Source organism: Malaclemys terrapin, chromosome 1 (genome assembly GCF_027887155.1).
Source record: "Malaclemys terrapin pileata isolate rMalTer1 chromosome 1, rMalTer1.hap1, whole genome shotgun sequence".
NCBI classification, from domain to species: domain Eukaryota; kingdom Metazoa; phylum Chordata; order Testudines; family Emydidae; genus Malaclemys; species Malaclemys terrapin.
In genome coordinates this window covers 352,560,093-352,578,891 of record NC_071505.1, presented here as the reverse complement: position 1 = coordinate 352,578,891, position 18,799 = coordinate 352,560,093, and the positions used below count along the sequence as shown (strand labels likewise).

Sequence of the window (18,799 nt, the reverse complement as noted above, 5' to 3'; positions counted from 1 at the left end):
GAGTACCCCCACCGAAGTACCCACGGGGCTGTTGGCAGTTGAAATGGGGTCACTGTTGAGGATAGCATCCAACTCCTTATAAAAAGAGCAGGTCTGTGGCACAGCACCGGAGATACTGTTTGCCTCCCTGGCCTTCTGGTACATGTGCCACAGCTCCTTCACCTTTGCTGTGCACTGCAGTGTGTCCTGATCACAGCTCTTTTCCCACACGCTGCATGAAATCTGCCCTTTGCTATTGACATTCCTATGGGTGGAGCACAGCTGGGACTGCACGACCTCCTCTCCCCAAATACTGAGCGGATCCAGCAGCTCTGCAGTGTCCCAAGCATGGAGCTGCCATGGCCACCTGGGAAGGTGTGATGTGAGCACTCCACATGGAGCAAACAGGGAGAGGAATTTCAAAATCCTAGAGCCTTTAAAGGGGGAGGGGCAGAAAGTGTTTACCTTGATGCAGGGGAGAGGAGTTGAAACTGTTCACCAGAGCACTCAGGATGGGCAATGTGGGACGCCTTCCAGAGGCCAGTTACAGTGATTAAAAACTAACACAAGTGGCTACACTGGCACTTTGACAAAAAAACGTTTGCGTAAAACTCTTGTCAAGGTGGTTATATGATGTCACTGAAACTGAGGAGTTCTGTCATTGAAAGTGGCTTTGCCATGTATACACCGCCACTGTTTCTTTGGCAAAAGCTGCTTATTTGTGAAAACAAAACATGTCAGTGTAGAAAAAGCCTAAGGAACAATGATGGATAACCAGTATCCACACTTGTGTTTCTTACTGGTGCCAAGTAAGGTTTTCCACACCATGATGTGCAGGAATTATAGAGCAGGGAGCCCCATAAAATATGGAATTGGCATTAGTAGGGTCAGTTCTTCAGAATTCATTTTTCAGTGTGCAAAGAGCACCCAATCTGCTTCACTCATGAGAAAACCCTCCAGTAGTGTATGTAGTCTCTCATAGTCACATTGTTTCTCCCTTCAGGTATTTTTACTGCAACCATCACCCAAGACCCTGGGCAGGGGAACATACGGTATATGCAAGAGACACCATTCTGCCTCAGATTTCGACATCTTCTGCCCTACTCCATGTCAGAGTCCAACACAACTGACTTCATCAACCCCTCCACCTTCATCCTGCAGGGCATTCCTGGCCTGGAGGTGGCCCACGTCTGGATCTCCATCCCCTTCTGCACCATGTACATCATAGCCATCTTGGGGAACTTTTCCATCCTGTTCACTGTGAAGATAGAACCAAGCCTCCATGAGCCCATGTACTATTTCCTCTGTCTGCTGGCTGTCAATGACCTGGTCGTGTATACATCCACCCTGCCCAAAATGCTGGCAGTCTTCTGGTTCCATTCCAGGGAGATCGATTTCAGTGCTTGCCTCACCCAGATGTACTTCATTCTCATCTTCTCTGTGATGGAGTCTGGAATCCTTGTGGCCATGGCTTTTGATCGCTACGTTGCCATCTGCCATCCCCTGAGACATTCCACGATCCTGACAAACCCCCTGGTGGCCAAGATTGTTCTGGCTGTGATGCTGCGTGGTTGCATAGTTGTATTGCCCATTCCATTCCTGGTAAGGCAGTGGCCTTATTGCAGAGCCAACATCATCCCCCAGCCGTACTGCGCACACATAGCTGTGGTGAACCTGGCCTGTTCCGACACCCGTGTTAGTAGTTACTACGGCCTCTTTGTGCAATTCTGTGTGATGGGTCTGGATGGGATTTTTATCGGGGTGTCCTACACCCAGATCCTCAGGGCCATCTTCATCCTCCCCACAAAAGACGCGCGGCTCAAGACTTTGGGGACCTGTGGTTCCCACCTATTTCTCATTTCAGCCTTTTACATCCCAGGTGTCATCATCTCCCTCATGAACAGATTTGCCCAAAATGTGCCCCTGAATTACCATGTTCTCATTGCTACGGTGTCTGTCTTGATGCCCCCCATGCTAAACCCCATCATCTATGGTGTGAGGACCAAACACATCCGGGGCAGGCTGCTCAGGCTCTTTACTCATAAAGAGACCTAAAGTTTTCTCCTGGTGCTCTGGCTCTCAGACCGAGCTCTGTGCAGAGCTGGCTGGTGACATTCTGCTGGGCCCACCTTCCCGTAATCACTGACTGGACAGTCAAAGTGACATTAAATCCTTTCCTGACCTTGCTCTGCTCTGTCTGCATGACAAACTGAGGAATCTTTTTGTATACAACTCATTCTCCTATAATGTTGCCACCTTTCTAATTGCTGTTAACTGGATCTCTGAGGCCCCGCGACCTGCGCTGCCTATTGCACAAGACCCTGTCCCACCTCTTTCCACAAGGCCCTTTCCACTGTCCCATCTCCCCCAAGGCCCCACTCTATTCTCCACCTCTTACCCCAAAGCCCCACCCCTGTTACTCACTCCCCTCCTCCCCAACCCCATTCACTTGCAAGTTCATCTCTACCTTCCTTCTCCTCAGCCTGGTCTCTCTCTGCTCCGGGGCTGGAACAGGATCTACTGAAGCCTGGCGAGGAACCAGCAGTGAGGACGCAGCGCTGGGGCCAACAGGCCAGTCTGGAGCAGAGAGGGAAGCCAGGAAACCGAATAAAATCATCTGAGGGTTGGGAGCAGGGCTTCGATGCAGTCAGCGGAGATTGTGCATCACACAGCTTGTGGTCCCTAAAGCTCAGCTGTAAAGTCCTGAGGGGAGAAACCATTGTGTGGCTTGTTTCCTTAGCTTACAGCGATTGTCTCAAGTTGCAGTTGGGGAGGTTTAGGTTGGATATTAGGAAACACTGTTTGACTAGGAGGGCGGTGAAGCACTGGAATGGGTTACCTAGGGTGGTGGTGGAATCTCCATTCTTTGATGTTTTTAAGTCCCAGCTTGACGAAGCCCTGGCTGGGATGATTTAGTTGGGAATTGGTCCTGCTTTGAGCAGGGGGTTGGACTAGATACCTCCTGAGCTCCCTTCCAACCCGGATATGCTATGATTCTATGATTCTACCCTAATTTTCTATGATTGTATGATTTGTTCCTCCTCCCTGGGGACCTATAGCTGGCAGGGTCCATGCAATGGGGATGGGCTGGAAGCCCTTTACCCTGAGCCAGGCCTCTGTGGCAGGGCAAGGGATCAGCTTTGAAACTAGGAGAACAACAGCTGAGAGGGATGGAAGAATAAGCCCTTGCATTAGCTGGGAAGGCGGGATGCTGGGCAGAGGCCGGGGTGGCTGCAGTAGCTCACACGGAAGGAGATAAACGGCACAGCTACCATTAGCCGGCAGTTTACACAGCACCTTAGCTGGAATGACAGAGGCCCCACTGCCCAGGGGTGGAACAGTGAAGCTGGGTCTAACATATGCTCTGCATGATGCTTTTGATAACTACATCTAGAAATTCTTTAGCTAGGCTCCTAGGCAGCGTTCTCCCCATGGATGGGCTGAGCCACACAGAGGTAAAGTGGTTTACTCAAGGCCACACAATGAGTCGGTGGCAGAGCTGAGAATAGAAACTGGGAGTCCTCACCCCCGCCCCCCACTACTCCCAGCACCACTGCTCTGACCATGAATTGGCATTGGTCCCCTGCGTTGTGTTAGATACAGTGAGGCTATTTGTGTGTTGTGATCAGTGGAGTTGCCGTCCTTCTTCAACAGGAGGAATTTCTTAAAGAAACAGCTAAAAAGTAGAGACGCAAAAACAGGTTTCCACACAGTTCAGTATTCTGCCTTGTCTTGCTTGTTTACCAGGGACCACACGCTGCCTGGAACTCCATAGAGAGCATAAAGGCCAACGATGTGCTGCAATGAACCACATCAATGCAGGATGTGACTCTGCAGCCCTGATTAGGGGCTTTTGGTAGCAACACACTAGACATAACAATTAATATTCTCCATTTAATGCATGGAGAAGCTGTGCCCAAGGTCACCCAGCCAATCTGGGGAAGAGCTGGGACTCTTCACTCCCACCTCACTGGTCTCTGTGCTTGTTATCCAGCTTTAGGAGTAAACAGTAATTAAGGGACCTTCCCAATGGGAGATGAGAACTCCTGGGCTCTGTTCTGAGTCCGAGAGGAATTGGCTGTTCTGTGTATTTGTGTATATTTAAAAAAAATTATAGTTGATTACTAAGAAAGCCTGAGTCTCTTAGGATCTGATGCTGGGTAAATGCCCAGGATGGATGGGTAGATAGTAGACAGACAGATCTGTTTAACATTGTGCTTTTCCAACTGGTGATTTCTCAGTACAGATATTCAACAATGCCATGAGGTCGTATGACTCAGTTTCCCCTTGCACACAGCAGACCAGGTTTATTATGGTTTCCCTGCTGAGAGAACCTTTGAACCTCTTTACAGGTGTTAGCTGAGAAGCACTATCCCCATAGGGCTTCTTGGCTAAAAGCTTTCCCCCCAAATCATTCATGTTGCATCTTTTCATGGGATTTACCATCAATACCAAATTCTTTGTTATAAGGCTTATTATTAGTATCAAACTTTGCATCATCAGATTCAACATCGTCACCAAATCTTTTATCACAGGTAGGTGTTTCCATGTATTTTTATTGTACCATGCCTTTTGCTTGGACAATTTTGTTTGTTCAACATCCATTAGGTCGTTCAACTCCTCTATGAACCTGGGCAGGTATTTATTTACTGTTTTTCCTTTCCCCTCAGTGTCCCATTCAGTAGCAATCTCAGTCTAAGGTCATCTTTGGTGTCTTGGTATGCCAGGGGTGAGGTAAGAATGTAAAGGGACTTTGCATGTTCGCTAACCCTCTGTGGAGCATAGAGGAATGGGGTAATATGGAACATGATTCTCACCAAGCATGAAACACTCTGTGGTTTACTCCCAATAGATGCTTGTGTCTGCTCAAAATCATCAGCTAGAGAAGCCATCTCATCCACAGTGTTCACCCTTTTCTCCTGCAGACACTGTTTTCATTATATTTACATATATTTAAGAAATGCTCCTCAGCAACAACATCAAACATTCCTTGAAAGTGTCTAACACCTTTGCCCCTTGCCCACTTTCCCATCAAATCTTTCATTTTATTTACATATTCCGCATTACTTGTATTAGCGCCCCTCTTAGGATTTGTAAGTTTTACTCTGTATGCTTTGGGGGTAATCTGACATTGTTTCAAAACCATTTATTTGAATTTAGAATAATCGAAAAGATTCTGAATTGGCATTTTATTGACTATATCCAGATTTTTACCAGTTAACTTTGCAACGAAAGTGGGCATCTTCTGGTTATCGGGAATCTTATGAATCACACACAGCCTCTCAAAGATAGTGGAGCATTCACTATCACGTTAGACTGACCTCCCACTTGGTAAAGCATCCCCCATCCTTTCATGTATTTATACCTGCTTTTCACTTCATGCGTCCGACAAAGTGGGTTCTAGCCCAAAATAGCTTATGCCCAAATAAATTTGTTAGTCTCTAGTCATGCTAGGAGTCTACTACAGGCCACCTAACCAGGTGGAAGAGGTGGATAAGGCTTTTTTTAACCAACTAACAAAATCCTCCAAAGCCCAAGATTTGGTGGTGATGGGGGACTTCAACTATCCGGATATATGTTGGGAAAATAACACAGCGGGGCACAGACTATCCAACAAATTCTTGGACTGCATTGCAGACAACTTTTTATTTCAGAAGGTTGAAAAAGCTCCCAGGGGGGAAGCTGTTCTAGACTTGATTTTAACGAAAATCTATGAATCTATGAATCTAAGTGGAACACTTTGCATTTGTCTTTGTTAAACTTCATCCTGTTTAACTCAGACCATTTCTCCAATTTGTCCAGATCATTTTGAATTATGACCCTGTCCTCCAAAGTAGTTGCAATCCCTCCCAGTTTGGTATCATCCGCAAACTTAATAAGCGTACTTTCTATGCCAATATCTAAGTCGTTGATGAAGATATTGAACAGAGCCGGTCCCAAAACAGACCCCTGCGGTACCCCACTCGTTACGCCTTTCCAGCAGGATTGGGAACCATTAATAACAACTCTCTGAGTACGATTATCCAGCCAGTTATGCACCCACCTAAAAGTAGCCCCATCTAATTTGTATTTGCCTAGTTTATCGATAAGAATATCATGCGAGACCGTATCAAATGCCTTACTAAAGTCTAGGTATACCACATCCACCGCTTCACCCTTATCCACAAGGCTCGTTATCCTATCAAAGAAAGCTATCAGATTGGTTTGACATGATTTGTTCTTCACAAATCCATGCTGGCTATTCCCTATCACCTTACCACCTTCCAAGTGTTGGCAGACGATTTCCTTAATTACTTGCTCCATTATCTTCCCTGGCACAGAAGTTAAACTAACTGGTCTGTAGTTACCTGGGTTGTTTTTATTTCCCTTTTTATAGATGGGCACTATATTTGCCCTTTTCCAGTCTTCTGGAATCTCTCCCGTCTCCCATGACTTTCCAAAGATAATAGCTAGAGGCTCAGATACCTCCTCTATTAGCTCCTTGAGTATTCTAGGATGCATTTCATCAGGCCCGGGTGACTTGCAGGCATCTAACTTTTCTAAGTGATGTTTAACTTGTTCTTTTTTTATTTTATCCGCTAAACCTACCCCCTTCCCATTAGCATTCACTATGTTAGGCATTCCTTCAGACTTCTCGGTGAAGACCGAAACAAAGAAGTCATTAAGCATCTCTGCCATTTCCAAGTTTCCTGTTACTGTTTCTCCCTCTTCACTAAGCAGTGGGCCTACCCTGTCTTTGGTCTTCCTCTTGCTTCTAATGTATTGATAAAAAGTCTTCTTGTTTCCTTTTATTCCCGTAGCTAGTTTGAGCTCATTTTGTGCCTTTGCCTTTCTAATCTTGCCCCTGCATTCCTGTGTTGTTTGCCTATATTCATCCTTTGTAATCTGTCCTAGTTTCCATTTTTTATATGACTCCTTTTTATTTTTTAGATCGTGCAAGATCTCGTGGTTAAGCCAAGGTGGTCTTTTGCCACATTTTCTATCTTTCCTAACCAGCGGAATAGCTTGCTTTTGGGCCCTTAATAGTGTCCCTTTGAAAAACTGCCAACTCTCCTCAGTTGTTTTTCCCCTCAGTCTTAGGAAGGAAAAATCAGTTTCACACATACAGAATGGGAAGAGACTGTCTAGGAAGGAGTACGGCAGGAAGGGATCTAAGGGTTACAGTGGACCACAAGCTAAATATGAGTCAACAGTGTGATGCTGTTGCAAAAAAAGCAAACATGATTCTGGGATGTATTAATAGGTGTGTTGTGAGCAAGACATGAGAAGTCATTCTTCCGCTCTACTCTGCTCTGGTTAGGCCTCAGCTGGAGTATTGTGTCCAGTTCTGGGCGCCGCATTTTGAAAAAGATATGGAGAAATTGGAAAGGGTCCATAGAAGAGCAACAAGAATGATTATAGGTCTTGAGAACATGACCTATGAAGGAAGGCTGAAAGAATTGGGTTTGTTTAGTTTGGAAAAGAGAAAACTGAGAGGGGACATGATAGCAGTTTTCAGGTATTTAAAAGGGTGTCATAAGGAGGAGGGAGAAAACTTGTTCACCTTAGCCTCTAAGGATAGAACAAGAAGCAATGGGTTTAAACTGCAGCAAGGGAGGTCTAAGTTGGAAATTAGGAAAAAATTCCTAACTGTCAGGGTGGTTAAACACTGGAATAAATTGCCTAGGGAGGTTGTGGAATCTCCATCTCTGGAGACATTTACGAGTAGGTTAGATAAATGTCTATCAGGGATTGTCTTGACAGTATTTGGTCCTGCCATGCGGGCAGGGGACTGGACTCGATGACCTCTCGAGGTCCCTTCCAGTCCTAGAATCTATGAATCTATGAATAAGATGCCACAAGGACTCCTCGTTTTTTTTGCTGATACGGACTAACACGGCTGCTACTCTGAAACCTATTCAGCAATATTACCTGCCTCATTGTATGCAGGATACAACTGTTCACATTTGTGGACTTTTGGAGCGGTTTCTGCATTTCTCCTTTCCAACCTGTGACCACCTTTCCAGTCATTTTTTTTCCTTTTTGGCTGTGTTTTAAAGTGTTGAGTTGTGGTGGGAGTGAGATCAAGTGGTGGGAACTGCCATGTGGAGGGAACTTCATTATCCCAAACAGAGATACCAGCACAGTTAGTGGAAAATTACAGGCACAAGATGGAGTCCATTGTCACATGAGCCGCTCACATGCCCTTGCATGCATGGCCCATTGTGTTCATTGATGAGCCATCAAGTTGAATATCCATTCCCAATGTGCTGTCTAGGCTGGATGTAAACGACTTTGTGGGAGTCACCACAGGTGGAAACACGTTTGAAATACAGGTAGATTGTCAATATTTGTTACTTCAGAGGCAAAACTGATACAGACACACAAATAGGATAATGACATTCAGCAAACCACAGCTTTTCCATAGATACCTCATATGACATATTTTGTACAAGATTTGTTGCAATTAGATAACTATGGTGAATGTGGGGTTCCAGGGTTTTGCTTTGGGGGTACAGAGTGTCACAGCAATAGAGCTATAGAACTGGAGGTCTCTGAATTCTACATTTGTATTTTTATAGAAGACATACTTCCATGTCCTGAAAAAGACTGCAGTCTACTCTCTACCATAGGAGAAAAGCCTGCTGAGGTACAGAGCAAAGGAACTAGCCTTGGTGCCTTGGCGCTTGGTGTGCGGCTCCCCGCTCCCAGAGGGAGGTGCTAGAATGGAAGCTGAACCCTGAGAGTGGGCCTAGAAACCCAGAGCTAGAGGCAGGGCCTGAACGCTGCTCTGACTCAAAAGCACTTCTGGCGGGCGTCGAGCCACTGGAGCTTGAGCAGGGGTGTGCCAGCAAACCTGAAGCTGCTCCATGGACACTGGGGTACTGTGAGTGGAAGGGGAGTAGGGCTGGGTGATCCCAAACCTGTGTTAAGGGGTTCACAAGCTGTTCTCTTCACCCTAATATGGTTCAGCTCCCCCAGACACAGCAATTGGTTCAGCACACCCTTCCCAGAGCTCCCCCTTGGGCACAAGATTGTTGAAGCAAACAGACCCAGGTTTTCTAAAACATTTCCTTTACTTTAGACAGCACAAGAGATACTGAATACACACAATGCGATACCTGCACGCCATTCCCTGCCTCAGTGAACATGAGATTATATGAACGGCCATACTGGGCCAAACCTAGTCCAGTATCCTGACTTCTAACAGTGACCAATGCCAAGTGCTCCAGAGAGAATCCATACCACGTCAACCATGCCTAGCTTCTGGCAAACAGAGGCTAGGGACATCAGCCCTGCCCTTCCTGGTTAATAGCCATTGATGGACCTATCCTCCATGAATGCATCTAGTTCTTTTTTACTCTGTTATTGTCTTGGCCTTCACAATATCTTCTGGCAAAGAGCTCCCTAGGTTGACTGTGCATTGTGTGTAGAAATACTCCCATTTGTTTGTTTTAAACCTGCTGCCTATTCATTTCATTTAGTGACCTCTTGTTCTTGTTTCAGAGTAGCAGCCGTGTTTGTCTGTATCCGCAAAAAGAACAGGAGTACTTGTGGCACCTTAGAGACTAACAAATTTATTAGAGCATAAGCTTTCGTGGACTACAGCCCACTTCTTCGGATGCATACAATTCTTGTTCTTGTGTTATGAGAAGGCACAAAGAAGTTTTCTGTATACACTTTCTCCATAATCATCATGATTTTATGATATGTTCCATCTTATTATCTATCCCTTTCTTAATGATTCCCAACATTCTGTTATCTTTTTTGACTGCCACTGCACATTGAGTGTAGAATTTCAGAAAACTATTCATAATGACTTGAAGATCTCTTTCTTGAGTGGCAATAACTAATTTAGACCCCATCATTTTATATTTGGGGTGATGTTTTCCAATGTGCATTAATTTTTCCACACTGCCCTGAAGCAAACTTTGGGATTTGGAGTCTGGTCAGCTCCTGCAACTCCTGGCTCCTCCTCTAGCTGGAGTCTGTCTCTCTCCTGCAGCCACAGCCCTGCAACCAAAGAGTCCGTTCTTCCACCCTTGTGCCTCTGTGTGATGAAGTCGGACTGTTGTTAATGTTTCCTCTGAATACTGTGTGGGAGCCTCAGTTTCCACTATGTATTTCTTAAGTCTCTAGGTCGGGTCGGCAACCTTTTAGAAGTGGTGTGCCGAATCTTCATTTATTCACTCTGATTTAAGGTTTCACATGCTAGTCATACATTTTAATGTTTTTAGAAGGTCTCTTTCTATAAGTCTATATTATATAGCTAAACTATTGTTATATGTAAAGTAAGTAAAGTTTTTAAAATGTTTAAGAAGCTTCATTTAAAATTAAATTAAAATGCAGAGCTCCCTGGACTGGTGGCCAGGACCCAGGCAGTGTGAGTGCCACTGAAAATCAGCCCTAGTGCCGCCTTCTGCACGCATGCCATAGGTTGCCGACTTCTGCTCTAAGTGATGGGATAAAGGCCAGTGTGCATAAATGACTGACACTCTGTCTCCCTGGCAACAAATGGCCAGGGCCCTTACCCCTCTGCAAGGGAATCGCTAAAGGTGAACAAAGAGATCAGGTGACCTCCTGGCCCGGGAAAGAGACAAAACCCAGAGAAGGAAGGACCGGAGGGGGTTCCAGTTGGGTGCTCATTGGGAATGGGGAAGGGAGTGCAGACACAGGTGTCTGGCTCTCTGAACCCCATAATGGACCCAGCCGAGGGGTCCCGTTCACCGCTGTACCTACAAGCTCTATTTTAGACCATGTTCCTGTCATCTAATAAACCTCTGTTTTACTGGCTGGCTGAGAGTCACGTCTGACTGCAAAGTGGGGTTGCGTGCAGGACCCTCTGGCTTCCCCAGGACTCCGCCTGGGCAGACTCGCTGCGGGAAGTGCACGGAGGGACATATGCTGAATGTTCCAAGGACAGACCCAGGTGAAGCTGTGTGAGCTTCTTGCCTTGAAGACGGTCTGCTCCGAGGAAGAGGAGGCTCCCCAAAGTCCTGACTGGCTTTGTGGCTTTGTGGGGAGCAGTTCCAGAGCATTGACTGGGGACACTGTCCTGCCACAGCTTCTTGTAACTCCTCCAGTCTCTGTGTTTTTAAAGAGCTGGACCAACATCTCCTTCCTAAGTACCCTCTTCTGGGGAGGTTCCATTCCTTCCCCACATGTCATCTTAGCCTTTTACATCCCAACTTTCTTCTCCTTCCTCATGCACCATTTTGGCCACAATGTGCCTCTGCATTTCCATGTTCTCATTGCCAACATGGACCTCCTGGCACCCTGAAATCCTGTCATCTATGAGGGGGGGACCAAACTGATCTGGGACAGGTTGCTCCAGCTCTTTACTCATAAAGGGACCTAAAAATTTTCTCCTGGTGTTCTGGTTCTCCCAGCAGGCTCCGTGCCGATCTAGGTGGTGCCATGGTCCTGGGCCCTCTTCCCTGAATCAATTACTGGACAGTGAAAAAGATATTAAATCCTTTCCTGATCTTACTGTGCTGTTTCAGCGTGACAAACTGGAAACCAGTCTATATACAAATCTTTGGTTCGCTATCTTTCTAGTTGCTGGTAACTGGACGTCCGAAGCCCCACCCCTTGCCCCACCTTTTCTGCCAAGGCTCCATCCCTGCTCTGCCTCTTCCCCCAAGACCTCACCCATGTCTGTTATTACTTCTCTTCCCTGTCACTGTTAAAGGGCTTTCCCTTCACCCTCTCCCCTGGCTCTTTTCACGCACACAGAAAGCAGGAGACCAGAAGTCCAAGGTGCAGTCAATGTTTATTGGAGTTAGTTTCCTGCAAGCATGTCCATAGCCCTGATACTGCAGAGCCTTATTTCCCATATCCCATTTGCCCCCTTTCTTGCTGACATCATTATACCTGAAATGCACACCCTCAGGCCCACCCCTTTCAATTTATGGTAATGTTCCGTTTTGGGGAGTCGTGACTCTGGGGTCTTTGTCCCAACTCTTTCGTATCCCATGGGAGGGGTAAGGAGTGAGATTTTGCTACGGTCATAGACAGGCATTTCTGTGTCCTTTTTGTGTTTTATACCTTCCCCCCAATCTCTCCTCTCCCCTCTCGACTGATTGCTTGATCTTGCCTTGAGATAAGAGTTGAGGCAGTCTTAAAGTGTGCATTCATATATTATACACCCAGCATGCCCAGAAACACGTTTAACTGTTTTTACCTATTCCCATTATGCTAACAAACCCATCTGGCTAGACAGAAGCAACATACACATGATCTTTGTCCTTTGTTCACACACATTAGTATAAGATATAAGTATATATAGATATAAGAGTATCAAAAATCAAATGGGCAAACAAGACCCAAAATTCTGTCTCAGGTGAATATACAGGCCTGAATCCTACATTATCAATAGCACTTGTAATTTTCACTCGCTGGCTCATCTCCACATCCCTCCCCCACCCCCAGATACAAGGGAGCCATTTCAGGTTTTGGTAGGGGTGAAAACTTTCCCTGTGATTCCAGGGGCTACTTAGGCTCTTGAAAACTCTATTTTTTGGCTGATAACAACAATTAGCTAACAGGAGCACTGTATCTAAATCCTGTATAAAAGAAGGAAAATTAAATAAATATTAGACCCACTGACCTCTAATACTGACATGTTCTGACATCTTGTGGCAAATCACTTAAGGGACACTGGCTAGGTTGAAAATTTTAATGTATATTCTTACTCCGTAAGGACTCCTGGGTTCTATCTCAGCTCCAGGAGGGGAGTGGGGACTGTTGGTACCATGAGGGTGAGAGACGGCGTGATTCAAATCCTGCACACTATTATTTCTAATCACTTAATATCTATCTTTCTATAGTTAATAAATATTTTTAATATATATGTTTTAACCTGAAACAGTGTGTTGTTTGAAATGTAAAAGGGAAATCTCTTCAGAGAAAAAGGCTGGTGCATTGTCCTCTCCACACTGAGGAAGGGTAATAAACTTACACTGGTCAGGCTTCTGACAAGGGCAAGATGGTTCAACTGTGTGAGTGCAATACCTGGAGAGGACTGGATAAAGAACACAAAAGTGCAGACAGGATTTTCTCTAGCCTGTTTACATTCAGATGCTCATTTTTTTCCCCTAGAGGCTGAGCAAACCTCACTGGGATTGCCCTGAGCTATATTATAAATGGTGTACACTTCTGTATCGGCTCTCTGTTGGATGCTGCTGCAGATGCTGGGATGAGAGAGGTGCGGGACACGGCTACCTGAGGGGGATTTCCAGGGAAAATGTTTCCATCTCAGAAATCACAGGTACCAATCTCTTTCTGTTTGACAACCCAAGTGCAACCTAACCTTCCGTAGACAGCTTGAAGTCAAGGGAAGAATTCTTCCATCGACCCTAGCTCTCAGGAGGTGGATCATCTATGCTGATGGGAGAACCCCTGCTGTCAGTGCCTTTCTAGCATTTTCAGTGTGGACAAGCCCTCAAGCAGATCTTCCAGAAAAGCATCCAGTCTGGATCTGCAGGTATGGGGTGTTCGAGAATCCACCACTTCCCTTCACAGTGTGTTCCAAAGATTATTCACTGTCAGTATTAAACATTTGACCCTTATTTCTAGGTGGAATTTGTCTGGCTTCAGCTTCCAACCACTGGTCCTTGTTCTGCCTTTCTCCACTAGATTACAGAGTATGTTAGTACCCATGTTTTTTGTCTTTTTGATAACATAACTAGATGAAGCTCTTTATGTCTCTCATTATCCAACATTTTCTCCAGCTTCCAAACACTTTTCTGGCTCTTTTTTGCACCCTCTCCATTTTTTCAACAACATTTTTGAAATGTGGACCCCAGAACTGGAGGCAGTCAGTTTCACCAATGCCATGTGCAGAGGTAAAATCCTTCCCCTGCTCCAACTCACCACTCCCCTGTTAATGCAGCCGAGGAGCGAATCAGCACTTTTGACCACAGCATCACACTGGGAGCTCATGATGAGTTGGGTGTCCACAGTGACCCCTACATCCTTTTCAGTGTCCCTGCATTCCATAATACAGTGCCCTAGTCTGTGGGTTGGACCTGCTTTCCCTGTTCCAAGAGTATCACTTTGTATTTGACAGCATGTAGGGCCTACATTCCCTTTTCCGAGAGGATAACTTTCCATGTCACTGTATTAAAGCATGTTGTTTGCATGAAACAAAACACTCTAGATCAATCAGTGTGGCTGCCCTGGCCTCCTCATTGTAACCACTCTGCCAACCTTTGGGTCATTCACAAATTTTATCTTCAGTGATTCAATATTTGCTTCCAGATCCTTGATAAAAATATTGAAACGCATCGGGCCGAGAACTGATCGGTGCAGAACACCACTAGATGCAGCTAGATTTGCTGACAATGGCCCATTGACCAGTGCTTTCTGAGATCTGTCTGTTAGCCCCTTTTTAGTCCATTTTACATATGCTCTACTGATATTGGATAGTGTTTTTTATCTGAATGTTTTCCCCTACTAACTCAAATACCTCAGAGAAATCAAAGTCTATGACATATCATAGAATCATAGAACTGGAATGGACTTCGAGAGGTCATCAAGTCCAGTGTCCTGCACTCATGGCAGGACCAGCACCATCTAGAACATCCCTGACAGGTGTTTGTCTAACCTGCTCTTAAAAATCTCCAATGATGGAGATTCCACCACCTCCCTAGGCAATTTATTCCAGTGCCTAACCACCATGACAGTTAGGACATTTTTCCTAATGTCCAACCTAGACCTCCCTTGCTGCAATTTAAGTCCATTGTTTATATGTGGTTTCCTTGTCCAACAAAATGTTTACTCTCATTAAAGGATGAAATTGGATTTATTTGGCAAGACCTTTTTTCTGTAAATCCTGACTGACTGACATTAATTTTATTTCTAGAGGATTTTTTGAACTAATCCTATATCAGCTTTTCCATTGTTTTCTAGCCTTTATTTTTTTAATAATTTACCATTAACACAGAATGGTCTTGTATTCGCGGTTTTTGGGAGGAGGGTTAGCTCTGCTGCGGCCTGTTTGTGTACTTCTGTTTCCAAGTGAGATGTGTGGTTGATCGGCTAGCTCGTAGCTCTGGTGTTCATAACTCTGAGGTTTGACTGTAGATGCTGTTTAACACCCTCCTTCATTGTTGATAGACTGGAAAGTGTTTCATCACGTCAGGTGATATGAATACCTCACACTGCTTCTTTTCAAATGCAGAACAAACCTATCTCTTGAACATATCTACCTTTTCTGCAACATTAACAAGTTTGCTTTCTCCCTTTAGGAATTGGCCTGTAATTTTTCTAGGATTTCTTTGGTTCTTAATAGACTCAATAACCTACTTTTTGTGATTCATAGTCCTTCCAAGCAAGGATTTTTTACTTTAACATAATCGCTTATCAATTTTCATAACTTCTGTTTGTATTTTTTGCTATTTTTCCTTTCCCCCATTTGTTTATTATTGCTTTATTTTCCTCCTAATTGTTAAATTCACTTTGTCACAAGAACTCCCAATCTTCATTCCCATTATTCTGTCTAAAATTTTCCTTCCAATCAGTTTTGCTGATAATTTGCCTCAGCTTTGGAGAATTAGTGTTTTTGAAGCATTAAGTCTCCATAGTTATTACTGGCTAGGAACTGTTCTCCGTTTGTGCATTTGAATGTAATCGGTTCCATTCTATAATTTGTTCTCCACTATCATACACACCTTCTTTGTCTCTTCTCTAAACTCAACAGCCCCAGACTTTTCAATCAGTACACATATTGCAACCTCCACCATTCTCATAGCCTGTCCCAGAAATCACCTTTCTATCTGCTATACCCTTCATAGACACTGGGTGATCAAAACTGAGCACATGTCCAGAGCAGGGTATTCTCCAAAACATTCATTAGGCATCCAGACATTGCCTTTGTTTTTGCCATGCAGCAGCTGTTTCCATGGAGCTGCTATCAATGATTCATAGCTCTTTTCCCTGAGGTGTGTTCGAGTTGGGATGTTTCCTCCAGCACATGTCTTGGCAAAGCTTTGTTGTTGTTTTTCCCCACTCTCAGATTTTGAGCAACCAGGTGAATGGGGAATGCCCCACAGCATGGACTCTCTAGCCTGGGTTTCAATTCATTAAGGAATGAAGATGGATAACAAGTATCCACACTCGTATTTCCTACTGGTCCCTATTAAGATGTCCCATCCTCCCCTCCCCCCCCTTCATCCCCCATGATGTGTACAAATGATTGATGCATGGAGCACCATAAAATATGGAATTGGCATTAGTAGGGTCAGCTGTTAATAATTCATTTATCTGAATAATTAAAATGTAATTTTTCAATGTGTGACGAGCAACTAATCTACTTCAACCATAAGAACTGCCTTTCATAGTGCATGTAGTGTCTCATGTTAACATTGTCTCTCCATCCAGGCATTCATACTTCAACCATCATGCTAGACTCTGGCCAGATAAGGACATCAGGGGAATGTACGGTATATGCAGGAGACAGCATTCTTCCTCAGAGTTGGACACCTTCCCGCGTACTCCATGTCAGATTCCAACACAACTGACTTCACCAACCCCTCCACCTTCACCCTGCTGGGCATTCCTGGCCTGGAGATGGTCCATGTCTGGATCTCCATCCCCTTCTGCACCATGTACATCATAGCCATCTTGGGGAACTTCATCATCCTGTTCATTGTGAAGAGGGAGCCAAACCTCCATGGGCCCATGTACTATTTCCTCTGTATGCTGGCTGTCAGCGACCTGGTCCTGTCCACATCAATTCTACCCCAAATGCTGGCAATCTTTTGGTTCAATTCCAGGGAGATCGATTTCAGTGCCTGCCTCACCCAGATGTACTTCATTCGCTGCTTCTCAGTGATGGAGTCTGGGATCCTCGTGGCCATGGCTTTTGATCGCTACGTGGCCATCTGCAATCCCCTGAGACATTCCACCATCCTGACAAACCCCATGGAGGCCAAGATAGGTCTGGCAGTGGTATTGCACGGTGGCACACTTATACTTCCTCATCCATTCCTGGCGAGGCAGTGGCCATATTGCAGAACCAACATCATCCCCCATTCTTACTGTGAGCACATAACTGTGGTGAAACTGGCCTGTGCCGACATCCGTGTCAGTAGTTACTACAGCCTCTCTGTGGCATTCTTGGTGACTGGTCTGGATGTGTTTTTTATCACTGTGTCCTATATCCAGATCCTCAGGGCCATCTTCCGCCTCCCCACAAAGGATGCCCGAGTCAAGACTTTTGTGACCTGTGGCTCCCACATCTTTGTCATCTTAGCCTCTTACATGCTAGCTCTCTTCTCCTTCCTCACAAACCGTTTTGGACACAACGTGGCCCTGCATTTTCACATTCTCATTGCCAACGTGTACCTTATGGTGCCCCCTGTGGTACACCCCATCATCTACAGTGTGAGGACCAAAGAAATCCGGGACAGGCTGCTCCAGCTATTTACTCACAAAGGGACCTAAATTTTCCACCTGGTGCTCTAGATTTCAAAGCAAGCTCTGTGCAGAGCTGGCTGATGACATAGTTCTAGGACTTCTTTTCTGAATCACTTCCTGGACAGTCAAAGACACATTAAATCCTTTCCTGACATCACTGTGCTGTGTCAATGTTACAAACTGGAGAGTCGGTCAATGTACCATTCACTGGGTTGCCACTTTTCTAATTGCTGGTAACTGGACCCAATAAATTCCACTTTGCCCCACCTTTTCTGCCAAGGCTCTGCCCCTGCTTTGCCTCTTCCCCCAAGGACTTGCTCCTCTCTCAGACTCGTCTCCTTCCCTCCCCCGCACAGGATCATTTCCACCTCTGTCCCCTTGCCAACAGTATAAGGGAGCCATTTCAGATTTTGGTTGTGGGATGCAACTTTCACCGTGATTCCAGGGCTTACTTAGGCTCTTGAAAACTCTAGTTTTGGGCAGATAACTTAGCAATGAGCTGACAGGAGCACTGTATCTAATTCCTATACAAAAGAAAGAAAAATAAATATTAAACCCAGCTCTCATACGAACATGTTCTGACATCTTATGCAAAGTTACATAAGGGACAATGGTTAGATTGAAAAATTTAATGTATGTTCTAATTTTGTTACTAACTCTGCAGAGAAAGAGACTCCATCAGGACTCCCCGTTTATATCTCAGCTCTGGGAGGGAAGTGGGATGTAGTGGATTTAATGGACAAGTCTTTTAAAATTGAATTATCCAAAGTGTGCAATGAGCTGGGAACAAACTGGGACATGGTGCTTCCATGGGTTCTGATGTGAATCCAGAGCTTCCCCCAAATCACTTGGCAGGAATTAGTCCTTATGAAGTGGCCTTTGGAAAACCCATGCCCCGCTGGGAAAATCCATTGTACCCCCCAGATTGGGACACTGTGAAAACACTGGCAACAACAATCTGAATAAACAGTCTCAAATACTGGGTGGGTACAGTCCAAGAAGATGTAAATGAGGAATTTTTCAAACAACTAACAAGAAAACCCAAAGCACAGGACTTGGTGGTAATGGGGGATTTCAACTACCCAGACATCTGTTGGGGAAATAACTCTGCAGAACACAGATTATCCAATAAGTTATTGAAATGTATTGGAGACAATTTTTTGTTCCAGAAGGTGGAGAAAGCTTCTAGGGCAGAGGCTGTTCTAGACTTGATTTTGACAAACAAGGAGGAACTGGTTGAGAATTTGAAAGTGGAAGGCAGCTTGGGGGAAGTGATCATGAAATGATAGTGTTCATGATTCTAAGGAATGCTAGGAGGGAAAACAGCAAAATAAAGACAATGGATTTAAAGAAGGCAGACTTTAGCAAACTCAGGGAGTTGGTAGACAAGATCTCATTGGGAACAAGTCTAAGGGGAAAA

The 18,799-nt window shown here is 45.0% G+C and overlaps 3 protein-coding genes across 3 annotated transcripts in view; 2 read left to right on the top strand and 1 right to left on the bottom strand.

Moving 5' to 3' along the window:
• The first annotated feature begins 1,086 nt into the window (after positions 1 to 1,086).
• Positions 1,087 to 2,034, top strand: LOC128847537 (olfactory receptor 52K2-like). Its single transcript, XM_054047068.1, has one exon. The coding sequence runs from the start codon at positions 1,087 to 1,089 to the stop codon at positions 2,032 to 2,034; it is 948 nt and encodes a 315-aa protein (XP_053903043.1).
• Positions 2,035 to 4,625: 2,591 nt separating this feature from the next.
• LOC128833529 (olfactory receptor 52E2-like) overlaps positions 4,626 to 18,799 on the bottom strand; it is a 34,175-nt gene continuing 20,001 nt past the window's right edge. The window contains exon 2 of the mRNA XM_054021480.1: positions 4,626 to 4,668. Coding sequence (XP_053877455.1) covers positions 4,626 to 4,668 — 43 coding nt within the window. The remainder of the gene's footprint in view (positions 4,669 to 18,799) is intronic.
• Positions 16,459 to 17,406, top strand: LOC128833549 (olfactory receptor 52K2-like). Its single transcript, XM_054021506.1, has one exon. It carries the CDS (start codon positions 16,459 to 16,461, stop codon positions 17,404 to 17,406), a length of 948 nt encoding a protein of 315 aa, XP_053877481.1.